Source organism: Falco rusticolus, chromosome Z, assembly GCF_015220075.1.
Source record: "Falco rusticolus isolate bFalRus1 chromosome Z, bFalRus1.pri, whole genome shotgun sequence".
In the NCBI taxonomy this organism is placed as follows: domain Eukaryota; kingdom Metazoa; phylum Chordata; class Aves; order Falconiformes; family Falconidae; genus Falco; species Falco rusticolus.
This window is the reverse complement of record NC_051210.1, coordinates 55122801-55142994: the sequence shown is the minus strand read 5'-3', so window position 1 is coordinate 55142994 and position 20194 is coordinate 55122801. Positions and strand designations below refer to the sequence as shown.

General features: G+C 37.5%; 1 protein-coding gene across 1 annotated transcript in view; it reads right to left on the bottom strand.

The window, feature by feature from the left end:
* The window catches only part of LOC119141630 (histone-arginine methyltransferase CARM1-like), an 81859-nt gene that overhangs the window by 17465 nt on the left and 44200 nt on the right, over positions 1-20194 (bottom strand). Inside the window, exons 3-6 of the mRNA XM_037374110.1 lie at positions 19990-20096; positions 19682-19786; positions 10357-10467; positions 750-927 (exon numbers count right to left, since the gene is read on the bottom strand). Coding sequence (XP_037230007.1) covers positions 750-927; positions 10357-10467; positions 19682-19786; positions 19990-20096 — 501 coding nt within the window. The remainder of the gene's footprint in view (positions 1-749; positions 928-10356; positions 10468-19681; positions 19787-19989; positions 20097-20194) is intronic.

The window sequence follows — 20194 nt, the reverse complement described above, 5'->3', positions numbered from 1 at the left end:
TGCTGAGTAATTTTACTTGAGAAAGGTCTCTTTTAAAGAAGCCTTTCAAAGAGAGACTTCATTTAATTTTCAGCAGTTCATGTAGAAAGATTTATCATTTAGCAATTGGATGCTCAGATTTGCCTCTCAAGGAAGATTCCCATGAGGCCCTGGAACTTACTGATTCTCTTCAAAACTCCAAACACAGGAGGGATGAAATACAGAGCATTGAACACTGTGAATCTCTCACATGTCACTCAAAGGGAACATGCAAGTATCAGAATAAGATATTTGGGAGAAGCACTATGAAAGTACGTCAAAACAATTTGAACTTCACAGTTTTCCCAAAGGCAATATATTACAGGTTTTCCATGAAAAAAGCTCATCCTATTTGACTGTTCTGCTCTTGCCTGCATTTCACTGTCTGGCAGTTGAGGCTAGTGTGTCATCATCTATTGTGATATGTTGCAACAGAGATGCATGGTGTATACAGCAGCAAGTTAAGATTAAAACACAAGCAGAACGCAGCAGTGCAACAGCAACATAATCAAAAGCTATTTCCACCATGAAACAGCAAGAGGTCACAGCATATAGTACAACAGCAGTGGCTGCATCATTATACAAATTCCCCTGCCCCCCCTAGATGTTGGTAGTAAAGCTAGAACGAGGGTATAGAACCAGACAATCCTGGCCCAGTTCAAGTCTTTTTCTTTCAGAAGATTTTTATCTTCCCTTCTCTATGCAGGGCGTAACTGTGGTGACACACTCACCATTTGATTTCAACCATTTTTTGGAATGGAGGTAACTTTCCAGCATCCTTTCATTGAACAGCATATAACCCATCGGTTCAGAAATTACCACATCCACACTCTCAGGCAGGGAGATCTCCTCAATTTTTCCAGACAGAACTGTGATCTTGTCAGAAAGGTTGTTGCTTCTCACCAACAGCTGGAGGAAAAAACCCAAAAGTACACAGAGTGTTGACTCCTTTGATTAGCAGAATTTATATCAGACATTTTTAATTAGCATTAAACTCCCTATAGTGTAAACCAACTACCTCAGTCTGTTAATATAAATTAAAATATAAAGGTAAAATTTTTCTTTGCTACACGAAAATTTCTAAAGGCTAAGGCTCACTGGAGCAAACTCAGAGGAATGTATTGTGTGGGATCAGCAAGTGACAGTACAAGTACTGTTGTTCTGTAAGAGATAATTGTAATCAATATCCACAGGAACAAATATCTACCAGGAAAAGGGGGTAGTTTAATTCAATACAGATTACAAAGAAAGGGTCATCGTAATTGTCCACGTTTTTAAAATACTGTTCTTGAGTGAGTTACATACTCATGACAGAATGAAGAAACACAAAGAGCTGAAGTTTTCAGTGAGTAATTTCTAAGCATAAATGGAGCACAGCACTATATTCACATAAACACATTCACATGGTCCAGTATTAAGAGCCATAATACTGGAGATTTATCCACTTTTTTTGTGCATAGTGAACCTCGGAGCAGAACATCTAACGAACAGAAGAAACAGACCTAAACTTTTATGTTTGATACAGCTAGTTATGAAGGAAAATAACAGCTTTTTCAAAGCCTTTATATATCTACACATGTGTATGCTATTTAGCTGCACTGTACTCAGACATATGGGGAAGTATCTAAACCTATGTTCAAATAACGAGTAGAATCTCAGTTCTTCTGGTACACACTCACAAAGAAACAATTATTTCCCACTAATCTAAGGTCTCTGCTGGGAGATTCTATCAAATGAAGGATGCTTTGCAACAGCACAGTAGGAGATTTGTATTGATGTCCAGAGATACCAGGAAAATCCAGTAAATAATAGGAAACACTCCCTCACAGATGTACTTGCATTGGTATAATTATAAGATCAATAGAAGAGCATAATTACTTCCACAAACCTTTTCCAAAACATACTGGGCCTCAGGCAACAGTGATGAAACCTATGACTCATTCTAACTAGAGAGGCTAATGTTGTTATTAGCTAATTCACTGAAATGTGAATATGCTAAAGCAGTTAGTAAGAAACCCAACCCGAACAACCTATAGAACAGGTCAGAACACTTCATAAAGTTCTAAAGATTTTATGGTCCTATATCAAATACTTGAACTATTTAGTTTTCATCAAATGAAGTGAAAAGCTAGCTGTTTTTCCAGTAGAATCATAGCACCTTTGCTTATAGCTAGCCTTATAAATATAACATCTGTGTGAAGGATTTGCATCAAAGCTTGAATCAGTGATACAATTAAAGATTTTCAGTCACAACCTGCCTACATAAATGGCATGCTAATATGATGATAAAACTACTAAATAAAACAAAAATCATTGTACACCAACACGCTACCAATTAGGTAAATAACATTTCTGCTACTTTTACTGATGAGTGTTTGTAACCAGTTCTAAGAACAGGTTGACAGATTTTTTGGAAGTTCTTTAGACCAGAGACTATGTGAGCAGACACATGATGTGATTTCATTTTGGAAATGAAATTACCATTTTGTTCACAGGTGAATTGTGAATCTAAAAATAACTAACCTTCAAATAAAAGCTCAGCAGCAGCATGGATGCACAAAGGCAGAACCCGAAATCATTTCAGACCCTCACAGACTGCGCCAGATAACTCACATGGTTGGCTAGAGGGCAGCAGAATGCTACAATATCTCTATCACATGAAGTGGAAATGCTTATATTATGAAAATCTTTTACTGAAAATTTTTACTTTTTTTTTTTACTGCTTTATTTTTTTTTTTACTGGAAGTAGTAGCATGGAGACAAATAGAAAAGGCTTTTCATTGTTATTCCATATTATTGTTATTACACAACAACAACAACAAAAATAATGTTTATTTGCTTTCCTACCCCTAGATTCAGCAAAAAACAAAGAAAATTCAAAGAAACACTGTCAGTACTAATCCTGTTGTTCAGAGTGTAGCTATGAGTTGGGAAAGCTAATGTTCCCTGTGCTTTTGGCCATCTTAGCACAGACAGCAACTGTGTTCCTAAAAGGAATTTAGCTGATGTCAGGTTTTGGCCACAGAGTCTCAGGGAACAGACACCTCTGCTTATTCACACAAGATTCTTCTCAGTGTCACTCCAATATGCTCAGACTGTGGCCTGAAAAAGCAATTCTGCACCTGCCAAAATCTCAGTCTGTGTACCAGGACTGTCAGGAAGCCAACAAATGTCAATTTAAGCATTCATATTTACATGCATATCTGAGACAGACTAGATCAAGAGATGGATTTATTTCAGGGAGAAGATAATTTGTCCTATGTCAGCCTTTTTTTTTTTTTTTTTTTTTCCCCTGTGATTTTTACAGCTGTTTAAGAGTTCATAAGCAGTTCCTGTCTAGCTGGATTAGTGGCAATGAAAAGCTAGTTTTGAAAGTGTTAAACGTTTAATTTTTAAAAAATTATTTTTTAAACACAAAGATGTTTTTCTGAAACTGAAATTTACCATGCATTGATGAACTCTGATTAGTGGCTTATTATCACATAACAGAAGCAAAAATCAAATGACTGACATTAAAGATTGGAGAGCTACAGCCTCTCACAAATCGCATACATCTGTTTTGTACAAGAGGAAGATTCTACAGAAGTGAAAAAAAAAAGGTACAACAGCTACAGAACCTAAGTGTATTATATCAAATGCGCATACAATATTGTTAACTTCTGCTTCCATGCAGTACTAGTCTAAAACACAGATTTAAAAATAAATAAATAAGTGAAGCACTTTGAGGATGCTAAAAGCTATGAACTTAACTCTTTGTCCTAGTGACTTCCATCTTGTTTGAACTTACTTTATTTTTGATAGGATTATTATGTTAATTCACCCTCTGCAGTACATTAATGAATTGAGGGTTTTAAACACAGGAGGTTATTTCTGCCATCACCAATACAACTTTCCTGCTCAGGCAGGAATATTGGCCATGTCATTTAAAAGATTTGCTTTAAAAAATTTCTTTATCTCTTTCACTGAAACACTCAACCCATACCTTCATTTTGACAGCTTACTGGTTTTACTAATCTAAATTGAAGCTTCTTTTTTAAATATTAGCAAATTTTGTGCCTTTTTAAACAAATACTATTGGCAAATGAAGAACAAGCAGCTAACAGTGATGGCAGCAGAGTTTGTTGACTCAGTGCCTTTGGGAATCAATAGCAAATCTGTGGCAAAAAGAGAACAAGTATCTGAGTGGGTGTGTTGACAATGCTTTCACCTCCCACACAGTATTTCAGAAATTCCTGCCATCACCAAGTTATGGTCAGCACAATGTGTTTGAACAAAAGGAGTGAAGCAGCTTCAATATTTCATCGTTTTAGTGAAGGAAAAAAAGATCCAGGAAAAAAAATTTCACCCAGTGTGTTATCATTTTGTCAACTGATGGAGAAGAATGCGTTGTTTTCAACATACATGCTCTCGTGATTCTCCCAGACTTCAGAACACTTTGAAAGCAGGCCAAGATTACAGTGATGGAGGATAAAATTGATATCTTGAACCAAAATACAAGCAGTTAAAATTGTATCTGGTGTATGCACTCACTTCAAACGAGTTGCATCCATCTGCCACCAAATGCGGCCATGTTTGTGTTCTGGCTATTTTTTCCTTTACCTTTTCTCATGCAGCATTCATTAAAATTAAATGCCTAAAAGTTTTTGGTAAAATAGTAAGGATTTGTTCAACAAAAAACCAATCAAAACTGATCTCTGTAATACATAAAGCTAATGAGAAACTTCTCACATACATCTCTCCTCATGAAAGGGCCAGTTTTGTATCCAGATACAGCAGATTTCTCACCCAATAAAACAGACTGAAAAAGAGGCCCAAGTGTTCCATAAGCCCAATAATCGATGTCATGTATCATACAAAGCTATGAATTCAATCCTTTTCCATATGACTTCGCCCAGAATTATCATGAAACACTACAATATAAATATCATAACATGTTTCACATTTTGATACCAGGATCCATCCCTACTCATAAATCAAGTCTGTTTTCTCCAGAGACCAAACAAAAGTGTAAAATTCCTCATGGAACAAAACCCTCTGAATCTGATTCCCAAAGTTGGCAAACAGATTAATCTGTGCAAGCACTGCTATAGGAACCCTGCCAAAATAGTAAAGAGCATGACAGCATCTTGAATAGTGAAACACGAATACTCCAGTAGCTTTTATCTAATTGTGGAACTACACACTTTTTAGAGAGGCTTAAGAACTATGTGTTTGAAAGTTCTGCTGTAATTAAACTTATTAATGTACTGAACACTGGGGGATACAGAGAAAACAGAATAACATCTTCCCACTACATAGAAGACTGAGAGGACTCATGCAGGTGACAACATATATATGTGTTAACAATGTGCCTTTGTGCAGCGCTTCAAAAAAACCCCAACAGAAATACAATGTTAATTTGACATATACATTCTCTTGCATTTTTCAAAAGTAAATAGCAAGACTGACAGATGGCCCACCAAGACCCTAAGCAAAAATGTAATTGGCTGCAATTTTCAATAGTTACAGATAAAAGTACAGTTATGCAGGTGCAAAAGAAAGTCAAATTAGTAGAGTTAATCTATCAGGAAGCTTCATACAACTCCACCTGCTCCAATTTTGTGCATCAGCACTGCTGCATTTATCCAAGATCATAAGCAATTTTTCTGACCTTGCCTAACAGAAGATCTCAGGAGTAATCATCACACATCAGAGCTTACAATATAAGGCTTGGTCCACCCTTTAGAGTTCACCTGAACTGCCAAACCTTTAAAATACAGATGTAAACAAACTAAGTGTATGAATGAGGTATATTCTACACTAGTTCCAAAGAATACAAGGAATCATAGAATTGTTTGGGTTGGAAGAGATCTTCACAGACCTCTTCCAGGGATATTATTCCACTAGGCCAGGTTGCTCAAAGTCCTGTCCAACTGAACCTTGCACACTTCCGGGAATGGGGCAGCCACAACTTCTCCAGGCAACCTGTTCCAGTGTTTTACCACCCTCACAGTAAAAAAGATTCTTTCTTACATCTAGTCTGAATCTACCCTCCTTTAGTTTTTAGTGTACATTAACAGCATACCGTACGAACCCCACCACACAGCATCTGACATACCAGCTGAGACAGGAGACAATTTGCCATGTAATTAAATACAGTTAAAGGCTTTTAATCTAAATCACAGAAAACACAAACAGGTGCAGTTTATTTGTTTATTGCACAGAAGATAGTAAGGTGCACACAAGTACTACCTAAACAATACATAGAAAATAACTGCAAACATTATGGTGCTTGAGACAGAATCTTTGCAAAACTGCCCCAAGTGCATATCAAATGCTTTCCTAAATTCCTGTATGTGTTTTGCAGGCAAACTGAGTCCACCCATACATGAGCACCCTCACAGGAGTCGTAACAGAGTCGACTCAAGGTTAATTGTCTTTCATTAAATGAATTCCCTTGTGTTTGCCTATTGAAACAGATGGAATAGCAATCCTGCATGTAACAACTTACTATTCACACCCCATATCATGACAAACATTTCATCAGAAGTAGGTATTTCTACTTGTAATGATCCCATCACTAGCTAACCTCCATAACACAATCACATTTTCCTCATGTATACTAGCTCACTCTTTCTGTTTATCTAATACCAGTCTATTAATGTTGATGCTTACCCTTGGTCCTAGACAGACTGCTTAGAATCACATTTCCTGTTTAGACAAAACAACTACCGGCACCAGCCACTTCCAGCTTTACTTCTTCTGCTCCCCACCATTTTATTGGCAAAGGATTTACTGCAATAGTGAATCTAGATTGAGATGGCTTTCATCTCACATCTTATGCACAGATCACTGAAGAGCACTGGCTCTCATTCACTCTACACAGTCTCCCCCCTATTACAAGCTGGTTTGTTCAGCAAGATCCGTTTCAACTTTCTTTCTCTACCATGGATGGTAAATGGCAGGAGCTAGCTAGCCAGCAGTTGTATATCCAGAACGTGGAGTCACAGAATAGAAGAAAACCTGGTGCAGAGTCATGATAAAGGTTCACAGGGTTTCTCCCTCCTCTGTTGAATTTTTCGAAACAGGAAAAAAAGCAGTTAAGCCTTGGATACACAAATGCCAGGCAGAAACTATTGTGTGTGCTAGTAAAAATCCGATACCCAATAGGTAGACCAGACTGACATGAAAATAAACAAAAGGTGACAATAATATTAACTCAAAATATTCATTCATTCATTCAAAAATAAAATTCCTTTGAATGCTATTCTTTTCAGTGTACAGAAACAGCAAAGTACTGGGAATAAATATTACAGACCTTAGACTGTTATAATGACTTGCATTTTAAAATTATGTATATTATTAATTAATCTTCTGTTGTCATATTTAGTTTAAATGCAAATAAGACTTGTCTAATGTAAACCTGTATGAACTTCAATGGAATTATGTCACACATGCAGACCACCATAACAAAGAGGTTCAGGTCTGTCTAGCTTTCCTGAACAGCCTGATGAAGCCATGGAACAAAACAGAAATGCAAGCTTACTGCAAATCAACAAAAAAGCCACCCAACTACTACACAGAATACAGTGACACAGACAGGAGATATTCTTCAGCAAATATCTAAAATAAATGAGTGACTAAGCAACAGCCAGTATGTTTCCTAATAGAGCAGCTGCTATGAATTTTCCCTCCAACACATTTTTCAGATATTCTACCTTTGCACATCTATACATAATACACAGTCTTCAACACTGTCAAACAGACATCTGATTTCTGGTCACTGCACTGTAGTACTAAATCTTTAATATAATTCTTTTAAAACAAACCTCCAACCATAAAGAGGAATTTACTGTAAACAAGAAATCTCTCAGTAAAAAGTATTACAGCATTAATTTGCACTGTTCAAGTATTATTTCCTGTCAGTCAGTAGTTCATTGTATCAGTTTCAAGTGTTTTGTATTATAACAGAAAAAAATTTTAAAAGGAATTATTTATTAATCTCCCATTCAACATTATTACACATCCGAAACAGATGAACAATATAATAAATTCATACAGAAATGAGAGAAGAAATGGATGGAAAGTAATGCTCTTCTCATAATCCAGACAATTGATAAACCATACTAATGAAATCCCACTGTGGAATATAAGGAGATGACAAATAGTATACCTATGGATAAGCATCTTTATACTGAATAAACTTAAATTCTTAAAACATATTATGTGTTAATAGATCATCTGACCTACAAGAAAGTTCATGAGTGAACAAGTTTTCACAAGAAATTATGGCTATAGAAGTCTATTATATTTCTTATGAAACTGGAGTCCCATTTGGGAAAGTAGGAGGAGAAGAAAATGACCAAAATTCTATGAATTATCAAACTGACACTCTGAATTTTAGCCAGTATTCTTCAGTAGCTACAGCTGCTTAAGATTCTTTACTTCTCTTGATCAGTCAAAGGTTCTTTATTCCTCTTTATCAATCATAGTTTTAAGCCGTTCAGCATTTCATCCTCCCCAGGAGAAAAGCAATTCAATTTATAAAACAAATGGATTAATGCTATTTCTCTATGAATACGTTGTCAGACATATTACTTGCATCTGCACTGCATCACAATATACTCCATTTTTTATATACCACAGATGTGGCATGTGCCATTTCACAGATAATGATTTTGCTTACTTCTGACCGGAGTCGAGTTCAAAGCTGTGACTAAAATGTTAAAAAAACCCCAACATTATACTCACTACTACACATTACACTACTACTAGGAAAAAAAAGTTCTCTTTTGCTCTTTTTCTTATGCTTTCATAAATAAAACTTCTGACTATAATGAAACAAAGATATGGCACAAAATCATACCTGATTACAAAATCCTGTGTGAAATAAAACCACTTTCCACCCTTCCCTCTGAGAGATTCCTTCCATAGATTAACATTTTTAATGCTTTTGATAGGTTTGACAAAATGACATACATCAGAAAAATACTCCCTTTAATTAAAAAGAATCTTTCCAATTATTCAAATTACAATAAGAAAATAGAAATGTTCTTTCAGTACATATATGCCGTTAGGCTAGTACATCCTCACCAGTTCCAAAAGTAACACACACATAATAAAACTTTTGTCAACAGCAACACAAATAAGGCAGAACTATAAAATGGTTGTATGAAACAATCTTTTTTCTCAATACATAAGTTAATACAAAATGTGTATGGGGAGATTATGGAGTCCTGTATTTAAGCTGGAGTGAAAAATACAAAGAATTTATACATTAATAACTATTTTTATCTGGAGAGAAATAAAAATGTCTAATATTCACGTTTTGTTCACAGCAGACATTGTAATTTTTTACAAATTTTTACAAAAAAAAATTGTTTGCCAGTCTTCCCCAGGAGCGAGGCTGGATTGCTGCATCAGGACATACAAGAGGAACTGTCATGGAACCACTGAATGCTCATTGTGTGGACTTAGAGGAACTACAGACTCCTAATGTTGCTCTTGAACGTTTATATTCTAGATCAGTAAAGCAAAAAGAAAAACTAACGTCTAGATACTGCAAACTTTTTCTAGGTATGGGTTGAAAAATCCTCCATGTTATCACTTTTCACCCTCATCCACATTAAAACTATTTTTAAAACTCAGCTAGATGTGATCAGTGTTGACAAAATTTATGATTGTAACGTTCACAGCTCTCACCACACATGGTGATGTTCACCTAAATAAGCACAGACTGCAAAAAAAATGGAGAATTTCCCTGTTGCTGCTATTTAGGACTAGCACTTCTTAGGAAGTTACCTTCTCCTAAGGCATTTAGTTACCAATACTACTTTGAGTGCTTACATTTTTTGTAAAATCGTATTAGAATGCTTAGTAAAAATGCCTGAAAAACATCTTTCAAAACTAAGCGCATTCTTTGGACATGTCCTTTTCAAACACTAAACACAGTTTTGCATAAAGGTTGAAAGGCCTAACTGATTGCACTTGGTAGGAACCTAACTTAACTTTCTGATCCCACAGATGTCCCAGAGACTCAGGAAAAAAGCACTCAAATGTTTTTGCACAGAACCCACGAAAACAAAATCTGGTTAATTTTTTTCCCCCCTTCTGAAAGTAAGACGTTCAATTATAGTTATGACTGTTCAGTTTTTCACAGAAACAACAATCAGATGGCTTATTTATTTGAGACATTAGAACATTTAGAACACTTTCCAAAATGACCTTCCAAAAGGTTATGTCATTAGAGACCTGACTTCTTAGAAAAATTACACTGAAGTCTTCAGCATTAGCCTTTTAGATGCACAGTTCCAGATCTCTTTAACATTCTAACACTTGCCTCAGGTGAAAACCACTTACCTCTGCGTATTTTGCCATTGAACTGGCTTCAACTGCATAGACTTTTCTAGCTCCAGCCTGCACTGCAAAAAATGAAAGGATTCCTGATCCACAGCCAACATCTAGGACCACCTTGAAAACAAAAGGCAGACCAAAAGAAACAAAATAATCAAAAAGTCACTTCCTGAGACGTATTTTGAGTAACTACATTTTCATAGCTGTACCCTGCATTTAGTAAGCCTGGTATTACTAATTTAGCTTGAAAAAGTGAAAAGGATTGTTAATTAAGAGTTTTAATGCTCTTAATCTTTATTTTAGTAGCAATGGCATATTTTTAAAACACTGGATTGTTTTCATGTGTAAATACGTGGTTACGGTTTGGCAGAAATAGATTTTTGTAACTGAGTTTGTTTAGGAGAAAAATTAGAAAAACAACCATAGTCTGAATAGACTGGGGAGGGAAGGAAGACATTACGATAATAGTTCTTTGAAGGACTGCAGAATCGTGTCTTTGTGAATGAAGAATCACTCTCTGATGTGGAAGTCTTGGATAAGACCAAACTAACTGTCCTCGGTTTGGTTGGGACAGAGTTAATTTTCTCCTTAGTAGCTGGTACAGTGCTGTGTTTTGGATTTAGTATGAGAATAATGTTGATAATGGACTGATGCTTTAGTTGTTGCTAAGTCAAGGACTTTTCAGCTTCTTGGGCCCTGCCAGTGGGAGGGCTTGAGGGGCACAAGAAACTGGAAGGGGACACAGCCAGGACAGCTGATCCGAACTGGCCAAAGAGGTATTCCATAATATAGAACATAATTCCACAATAGTGATGCTATATAATGAATAATTTAATAATAAATAACTCCATAATAGGGATATTATCTAATATCAAAAGGTATATTCTGTAATATAGAACAGATATAAACTTGGGAAGTTGGCCAGGGAGGTCAGTCGCTGCTCAGGGGCTGGCTGGGCATCGGTCGGCAGATGGTAAGCAACTGTACTGTGTGTCACTTGGGTTTTTTTCCTGTTGTTTCCCTTTGGGTTTTACTCCTCTCTTTATTTCTCCTTTTTTCAAGAAATACTATTATTATTACTGCTACTACTACTACATTTTGTTTCAATTATTATTTTTTTCTTGTTTCAACTCAAAATTTTTACCTGTTTCCCACTTCTCCTCCCCATCCTGCTGGGGGGGGGGGGGGGGGGGGCGGGGCGTGTGAGCGAGCAACTATGTGGTACTTTGATGCCAGCTAGAGTTAAACCCTGAGAGTCCTTTTGGTGCTGATAATGCCAAGGTCCTGGTGTCAGTCCCCATATGGGCCACCAACCAAAAAGGACTGTTGTGGTGTCATTGCTGCTGTTAGCGTTAGACCTTTAATTGCACTGCTTGATGTGGTGTCTCCTGAAGGCCCTCCATTAAAACATAAATCCCAAAGCCTTATCAGTCATTCTCCATCCATCAGGTGGCTTACTTGTTGCAAGCCAAAATATTGACTGAAATGTTCAAAGGATCAAAATTTCTGTTTCGATGTATAGTGTAATGCAAAGCCAGTGACTGCTGCAACAGTCCAGACAAGCCTCTAGTTCCTAGCTTCATTTTGTTGTACAGATCAATCAACACTGCTGCAGAGGAAAGTATAAGTACATGGAAAGAGGCTAAATGCCAAAGAAATGGTTAAGATGATGTGATTGATGTGATCTTTGATGCAAAGCCCACTTTTATACTAACAGAATTAGGTTAATACCTAATTCTTTAATTAAAGGTTTAATTAAACCTTGCTTCCCCAAAATTTTAATACTAGCTTTGAGAAAAATCTCACAGAACAGCTCACCGTTTGTATTCCTCCTATGGGTTTCTGCTTGATTGAAAACAAGGAGTGACAGTTTTCCAGTCCCTGTGGCTGAAATTCTCATTAAATTTTGATCCAAGATATGAAACAGAAGCCTGTTCAGCGATTTTAAGCCACCTGGAACTGGAACCTCCTAAGATTTTGAAGCACTTCAACCATGAAACCAAGATACAGCCCTGATCCAATCTCAACAGTGAAAAGCAGAGGAGCTTAAATATAATACAGGTTCAGAGTAATACTGCAGTTTAGTATACCACCAGCTACCCATGTTCTTTATTGCTTCTCTGCCCCAGCTTCCCACATGACACACATTGCTTACCAGCCCTTAAACACACAAAGAAAAAGTTTTGTGTATTCAAACAGAATAGTTCTAACAGAAAAATAATCTTTTAGAATGAAGGGCATATTCCACCCCCAAAAAAGTTACTCTACATGACATTTAGGCTACATATTAAAGAATGCAGCCTAACACACATGGCCTGACTCTGTTGTAGTTGATAGGAATCTGTGTTACAGAAGTACTACATGCAAAATAAATTAACATTGCTTCTGATACTGCATATAGTCTCAAGTTTGGCATAGAAGCCAGAACCTTGCCTTTAATAATCTTTCCTAGTGAAAAGATCCATTAAGCTTATTTTTTATATCACAGATAACAGGCTGTTACTCATACAATTTTATTTCTGTGCTTTGGCAGGTGTTAGAGTATACTCCTATGACCAGCTCTTCAAGAACAGCAAGTGACAATAAGTATCAGGTACGTAAGTAGGGAGGGAGACAATGACAAGTCAAGGCCAATTTATTTGAATCATAGGTCTGATGGAAGGTTTGGTAGGAACCAAATCCAATGGGAACCACAAATACAGTATTTCTTACTCTCTGCACGTGTGAAAAGTATAAGAAGAGTCAACTGCTCAGGTTCTACACAAAAGATACAATGAAGAAGTATGGCTTTTTGTGCCAGACCTAATTCTGGTGCCATTTCTTACACTATACCTTTGTCTACATCAGCAGGTGGTATGGCTGTATTAGAACATTTTGTTTCTGGATGATTTAATAAGACTAACTCTAGTCTAATTTTCTTCTATCTTAGTCCAGTTCAGTTTAATCCAAAATTAATCCAGCTTGCTTACTTTGAAACTACCCCACAATGTGAACTGAAGCACCCTGAGTGACCATGATAGAAATTAACCTCAGAAGCTCACTCCTGACCTACATTAAGACTCTGCTGTGCTCATTTGCATCTTCATTAAATTGAAGCAGCTGACACAGAGGTAGCATTTGTCCAGTAACTAGTGAAGCAAGGGGGAAAGGGGCTCAGAAAACGTATGCCATACAGTTGTGGGAATTGCTGGAGGCTGCACAACAAGGCATAGGCATATCTGGAGGATGTTGCGGTGTGGGTGCTGGGCTGGCACGGCTGATGACTCTCCCTAAGTCTGGGAGTGATGGTAACCTGTGGGGAGGTGGGCTCTGGCTGTGGAGAGCCACCAAGTATGATGCAATGGATGGAAAGCAGCAGACTGAACTGTCAAAGGAGGCTGAACAGGAGATAGTTGGGATCTTCACAGGCTCTTTTTAGAGGCAAAAGCCCTGAGCATCAACACCTGGCTGTGCAGCTGGTATCAGAAATTCAGCTTTTATGAGCTCAGTACCTTCTTAAGGGAAGATGACTGCTGAGGAAAGACAGGATCCTCTGAAATAGTGGCATGAGAGCATCTTTGTTATGTTTTCCAACGTAACAGGGAGGGCTGAAAAACTAGATACATATAGCTGGAGGTCATTTAGCCTGAAGAGAAGGCATGAGGGGAAGTGTTCAGGACACAGGGCAATGGATGGTCCCCATACACCCCTTGTAACAGCAGCACAACAGGGGAGCCATATGAGATGCATGTACACAAGCACACATAGCATGACAAACAAACACAGGGAATATGAAGTTCATGCACAGGTGCACAGCTTTCGTCTCACAAGGATTAGAGACATGCTGGGATAGCTTACACAGCTAATGCTGCGATGGATGGCGACAGGCTGTCAGAAAGGATGGGCTGGGAAGGTCAGGAGGAAGGGTTGTACTCTCTGCAAAGAATGACTCAAGTGCATGGAGCTTTGGGAACAGGCAATGAGCTAGCTGAGAGCTTACAGGCAGGGATGAGAAGACAGGGTAGGGATACAGATATTTTGAGGCAGGCATCTGTTATAGACTGCTTGATCAAGAGGAGGAGGGAAATTATGCCTTCTTGAGGAAGCCTCATGATCATAGGTTTTATTACTTATTGGGAAATTCAACCACCCCAGTTCCTACTGGAACAGTGGTATGGTGGGGCACACCCAACCCAGGGGATTTCTGGAATGTCTTGATAACTTCCTGATAGTGGTGATCAATATGCTGAGCAGGGGAGCCATTCTACTGAATCTGTTGCTAACAAACATTCCCAGCCTCTAGTGAGGGGATGACTGCTAGAAAGCAGCTTGTTGAAAAAAAGAGACCTAGGGGTGCTCCTGTTGAACAGCAACCTGAATATGAGTCAGCCCTTGCAGCCCAGGCCAACTGCATAATTGCCTGTATTAGCACGAGCGCAGCCAGCAGAGGTCAGGGGAAGGCCATTTTTAAAACTACGTTTGGGGAACTCTGCCCAGTTTCTATCTCCCCAGCACAAAACAGACACTGACATGTTGCAGCAAGTCCCATGGATGTCCACCAAGATAATGAGGGGACTGAAGGACATGAGATATGAAGACAGGCTTGAGAAATCAGTTTGTCTGGTTTTAGCAAGAGGAGACAGGCAAACAGGAGAGCTTACTGCTGTCTTCGTATGCCTAATGAACTGAGACAGACTGTTCTTGAAGGAACCACACAGCAATAGGACAAGAGGCCACGGACATAAGTTGTTACACAAGAAATTCCAAGAGATATAGCAAAACTTTTTCACCATGAGGGTTGTCAGACACTGGAAGAAGTTTCCTACAGAGTCTGTGGCATCTCCACCCTTGGATTCATTCAAAAGGTAACTGGACAGACGTTAAGCAACCTGGTCTAGATGGCCCTGCTTTCAGTACAGGTGAGACTAGAGATGTCCATAGTTCTTCCTGACCTAAATTACTTTAATCCAGTTATCTTGCAATGGCACACCTTGTTCTCCAAGTGGCACTGCTGTTATCACTGGTACCTCCTACAGAAAGCCCCACTAGGCAGGAAAAGCATCCTAACAGAGCTTTAAGAGCAGTCATTAAGACAAAGTGCTGTGAAAGTACTAGTATGATTCTTTCTGAAAAGAAGAATTTTAAAATAAATAACAAGTAGCTGGCTGATGACGATGTCATGCATACTGAGAGGAAAGGTGGTAGATTGTATGTGCTTCAGTGTTTATTTTCAAATGTGAATGCAGCTATTTCAGCAATTACCAGACATGAGAATCAGGAATAACCTACACCTTACTCTCCTGATCACAGGACCACAGTTCAGTACTGCTCCTGCTTTCAGCTACACAGATGAATAGCTTTCCTAATGTGAATTTAATGAGAATTACATGTGCAAGTACTCATGTGTACAAGATTTTTGCACAATTAAGAGTCCTGAAAAGCAGTTTTACATAAAAAGTATGGGGGGCAGAGGTCAAACAAGGAAGAGCAACAACAGGGTGAACACATAAAAATAAAAGTAAAAATGTCATATATCTACAATGACATTTATCATTCAAAATTACTATGTATCAGCAAGATTATATACAGAAAATACTCTTCCACCCTAGCCCCAGCATATGCCTTTGACTGCACAATGTGAATGGTTAATTTGTGTGATCCTTCATCCAGGATCACCTAGTTCTAGATGCTTTGCTTTTAAGTAAGCTATTCATAAATAGACTACGTGTGAAAAAACCCAAAAGGCTTATTTTCAAAAGAAGTAGTAATGTGTCAGCCTTTACTCTGTTTGGAAAAAAAGCATTTTACACTGCTACTGTAAAATTCAGTTATAAGCATTTTTTCTTTTAGCATAACCAATTAAAACACTTTGAACTTCCCCTTCTGGCTCTAAAACAATTCAAAATCTAAGACAAAGTTTTACTAAAAAAAACAGTGAAAGCTCTAAGGTGACTCCTTCTAAGAGTAAATATAAAGGAGTATATGCCAGTAAGAATTACAATATTACTGTGAACATTCCAGCCTCAGATTCTGAATGAGTTCTACTTACTCTTCTAAGCTTCAATAGACATAAATGGTCAATCCAAGCACTACCCTCAGTTTGTCCTGAAGCAGCTTACCTCTGATAGACAATGTTTGAATTTATCATCAAGAACCCTCTCAAAGGGTCCAGAAATAATTTTGTCCAACACAACTCAGATAATATCTGTGTGAGAAAGTGTAACAAGTTTTTTTCAAAACCAAAGCCTAGAATAAGAAAAAAATATACTTTATCACCAGATATTCCTTCACTATAGGCAAAAGTGTTTGTAGAATAAATTACTACAGAATTTAGGGAAGGAGGCAATGATGGTAAAGAAATATATTGGGGGAATGCACAGTAGGTAGGAAACAAAGCAAATAGCAACTAAATAAAACTTTTTCCAAAAACGGAGGTATTAAAATAATTATGTCCTTTTTGCCTTTTTTACCTCCTCACTACCATCATTAAATGTTTCTGCCTGCCTTATAGTTTCTGGATGTAAGATGAATATAGTTGCTATATTTCCAACAGATCAAGTCTCAGCACAACGGGTTTCCCAGGTTCTCATGGGAAAGCATTTTGCCACAATGTAGGTAGTTCAACTTTTTCAGCTACATTTATTCTGACAATTGCTATTTCTCAACAGAATCAGGAAAAAGAGAGATCATTTTCTAGGTGGGTGGCCAACAACACTCAGCCTATAACAGTCTTACTATTAGGTATGCTGAAGAGAAGCCAAGGCACTCCAACAGTTGGGAAAATAAATAAACCAAGAGGAAAAGCAACCAAGCTGTACTACTGCAGAGCAGCACAATTCTCCTACAGATGCAGAGCATGCAAAACCTGAATTCCTTACTGCAGGCACAAAAACAGAATGGATATGTTACCTACAGAGATAAATCTGCCTTTTGCATTATAACATGGGAAACCAATAGCAAATACATTCCTCTCTCTGCTGTTTCTTTCACCATATATTCAAGTTACACATTCCAGTACAAAACGTAACCCATTAATGATACAGCAGCACCACTTACCCAGCTGGTATCATCCAGTACCACATGCTTTGGGGTTTGATTCTGATGCCTACAGCAAACTGGAGCAGCCCTGTGCACATCACTAGTTTACTAACCTCATTGAATTAAATAGAAGAGGATTGTCTCAGGCCTGAAAGAAATTACAGAGACTGAAACCTATTTGTTTCATTTCTTAAAGGTTTGTTTCATTTCTATGAAAGTAAGTAGTTAAGTGTAGTTTTTAAAGAAGCATAGTTTACCTAAGTTGCATAGGAAAGAAAAATTATCAGCTCAATTTGAATTAATTACTGAACATAATTAATAGTTAAAACACAACGATCTTAAAACAATTCAGAAAAATTTCACACCTATAACTCTCCTCGTTTTGGCCATAAACATGCTACACATTTAAAGGGAAATATTTTGTCTGGTATTTGCTTATACGTTATTAAAGACTCTTTTCTGTGATGCAATAAAGACATTTGTACTGGCGCGAGTTAGAGTCAGAGGCACTTTCTAAAAGAAAATGCACACAGAAAGATGAGAGAAAGGAAGGAAAAATGAGAGAAGACAAAAAAATGACAAGGTAAAAAAAATAGTAATTGCAGCTTCATTTTCTCCATTGTTTTTGTTAGCAGTCTGCTGCCCAAACGTCATAAACAGACCTTACATGGTCTCAGCTGATATTCCTGCCAGGCTGCTGCTTACAGACTACCTATTTGCTTACAGAAGGACACATGTAGTCCAATAGTTTTTGCTGGTTTTTATTATTTTCTTAAGACAGATGAGCAGTGCAATAGCAAGATATACAGACGACACAACACTCAGTGATTAAAGAACAGAGAGAGCTAGCTAAGGTAGGCCACTGGACAATGCACAAATTAAACTCAGTGCTGATATATTAATCATGTACCATCCAAGTTCTAAATGAATCATCATCAACAAGAACAACAAAGAGCTTAGGCACCATTATGAATTGTTTGGTGAAGATCAATCGTCAATGGACAGATGCAGTCCCAGGAAAAAAAGCCAAGTTTTATGAGAAGTACAGTTAAAAAATAACTAGGAAGTTAGAATTCTGCAGTATAAATCAGTTGTATGGCATTGTCTACAATACCATGCATAACATCTGCCAATCATTCTCAAAACAGGTGCTGCAGAATTAATGGTGACATTGAGGAAGAGGGCAAAAATGATAACAGGGCATGTGCAATTCCTTTGTACAGAAAGACAGACAAGACTGAGAACAGTGACCTCAGAAGGAAGACTACCTAATAAGAGACAACAAAAATTGACACAACTGAGGAAAGATATAATGAAAATTAGAACTTTCATCCTCCTTTGCCTCACAACATAAAATCAAAATAACATAATTAGAAAGCTGATAAATTAAAAATCTTACTAAAGGAGAAACTTTCTGCATAATGTGGTTATATTTTGAAATTTGTTGCTGTATTAAGGGTCGAATCAGAGGAGAGTGTGCATGTGGAGGGGTCCTGGAGAGTGTCAGAAAGTCTCTAGTTAGTGTGACTAATTGCAATAGAAAAAACAAAGTAAAAAAATGTTGTAAAAATATACTTGTCCTATGCTTTGCATTTCAAGTAGCCTAAAAAGATAAAATTAGAAAATGACTTAATATGTGGCTGGGAGACAGACTATCCTACATTTCCCCAGTGTAAGTTTTCTTTTATCTTTTGCTGAAGTTTGTGGTTTGGACAATGTGGGAGGCAGAGGACTTGGTAAAGAAGTAATAATCATCAATCTATTCCTTACAGTAGTCTTCAAGACCTAAATACATATTTTAGAGATGAGTTTGGCAATTGAAGTTGTAAGTTCCTACGTTGTTTCTAAATCTTTGCCTTGTACAAACGAAGTCACAGCATCCACTTATGTGCTTGCTCAATTTGTAATGGCTGTGGGGTGCAAAAAATTCAGTGTAGACCTCCATGAGAGAGACATAAACTAGAATACCTTCACAGGTATTTGCAAGACTATATGGCAAAATAGCAAATACACATCCAACAGTTAAGATAAGGAAACTAATATTGTATATGAACTCCAAGATGCCAAATGTAGCTAGTGTTTGGGTCCATGTTTGGTGCCCTTCATCCTGAGGATGTACCATCACCATCATGCATTGTCATCCAAGTGCTTGACAGTAATATTACTATATCAAGCACACATGAATTAATATATTCATGCATGAAGTCCCAGGTGAGAAAAGGCTCCGCTCTGATCAGTATTGCTTTACAGGGCAAGCTGAAGTTTAGACCCTAAGCAGTATACTGGAACATTTAAGACTCTTAACAGAGCTTACCTTGTCTGTAAAATCTATGTGGTTCTGTAGGATAGCTCTGTGATAAGTGGCCGTCCTCACAAAATCCTGCATCATGTTCTGTTGTTGAGATAGACAGCCATAAAACTAAAAGGGAAGGAGAGGAAAAACAGAAAAAAGATAAAGCCTATCTCCTATCAATCTTACCTTAAATTACATGGTAGTTAAATTACCAAGGTCCTGACCACCCTCTGAATAAACCTAAGCTATCTTTCTAACTGACCTGGTGACTAAGGTCGAGTAAACAACAATAACTTAGATTTCACAAACTGGCAGTGAAGTTTCGTTACCTGAAAATACTGAGCAGCAGATGCTTCATCTGTTCGCTGACTGAACAGAGAGTTCTCCTTCTTTTGGCTACAGGATCTGTTCAATGCATTTGAAAATGTATTGTATTCTGGAAAAGAAAAAAAGACACAAAGATAGCGAAAAACACAAGGATAAAAATTACAATAAACATCCAATGACAAGATAAGAACACATGCAGTCACACTT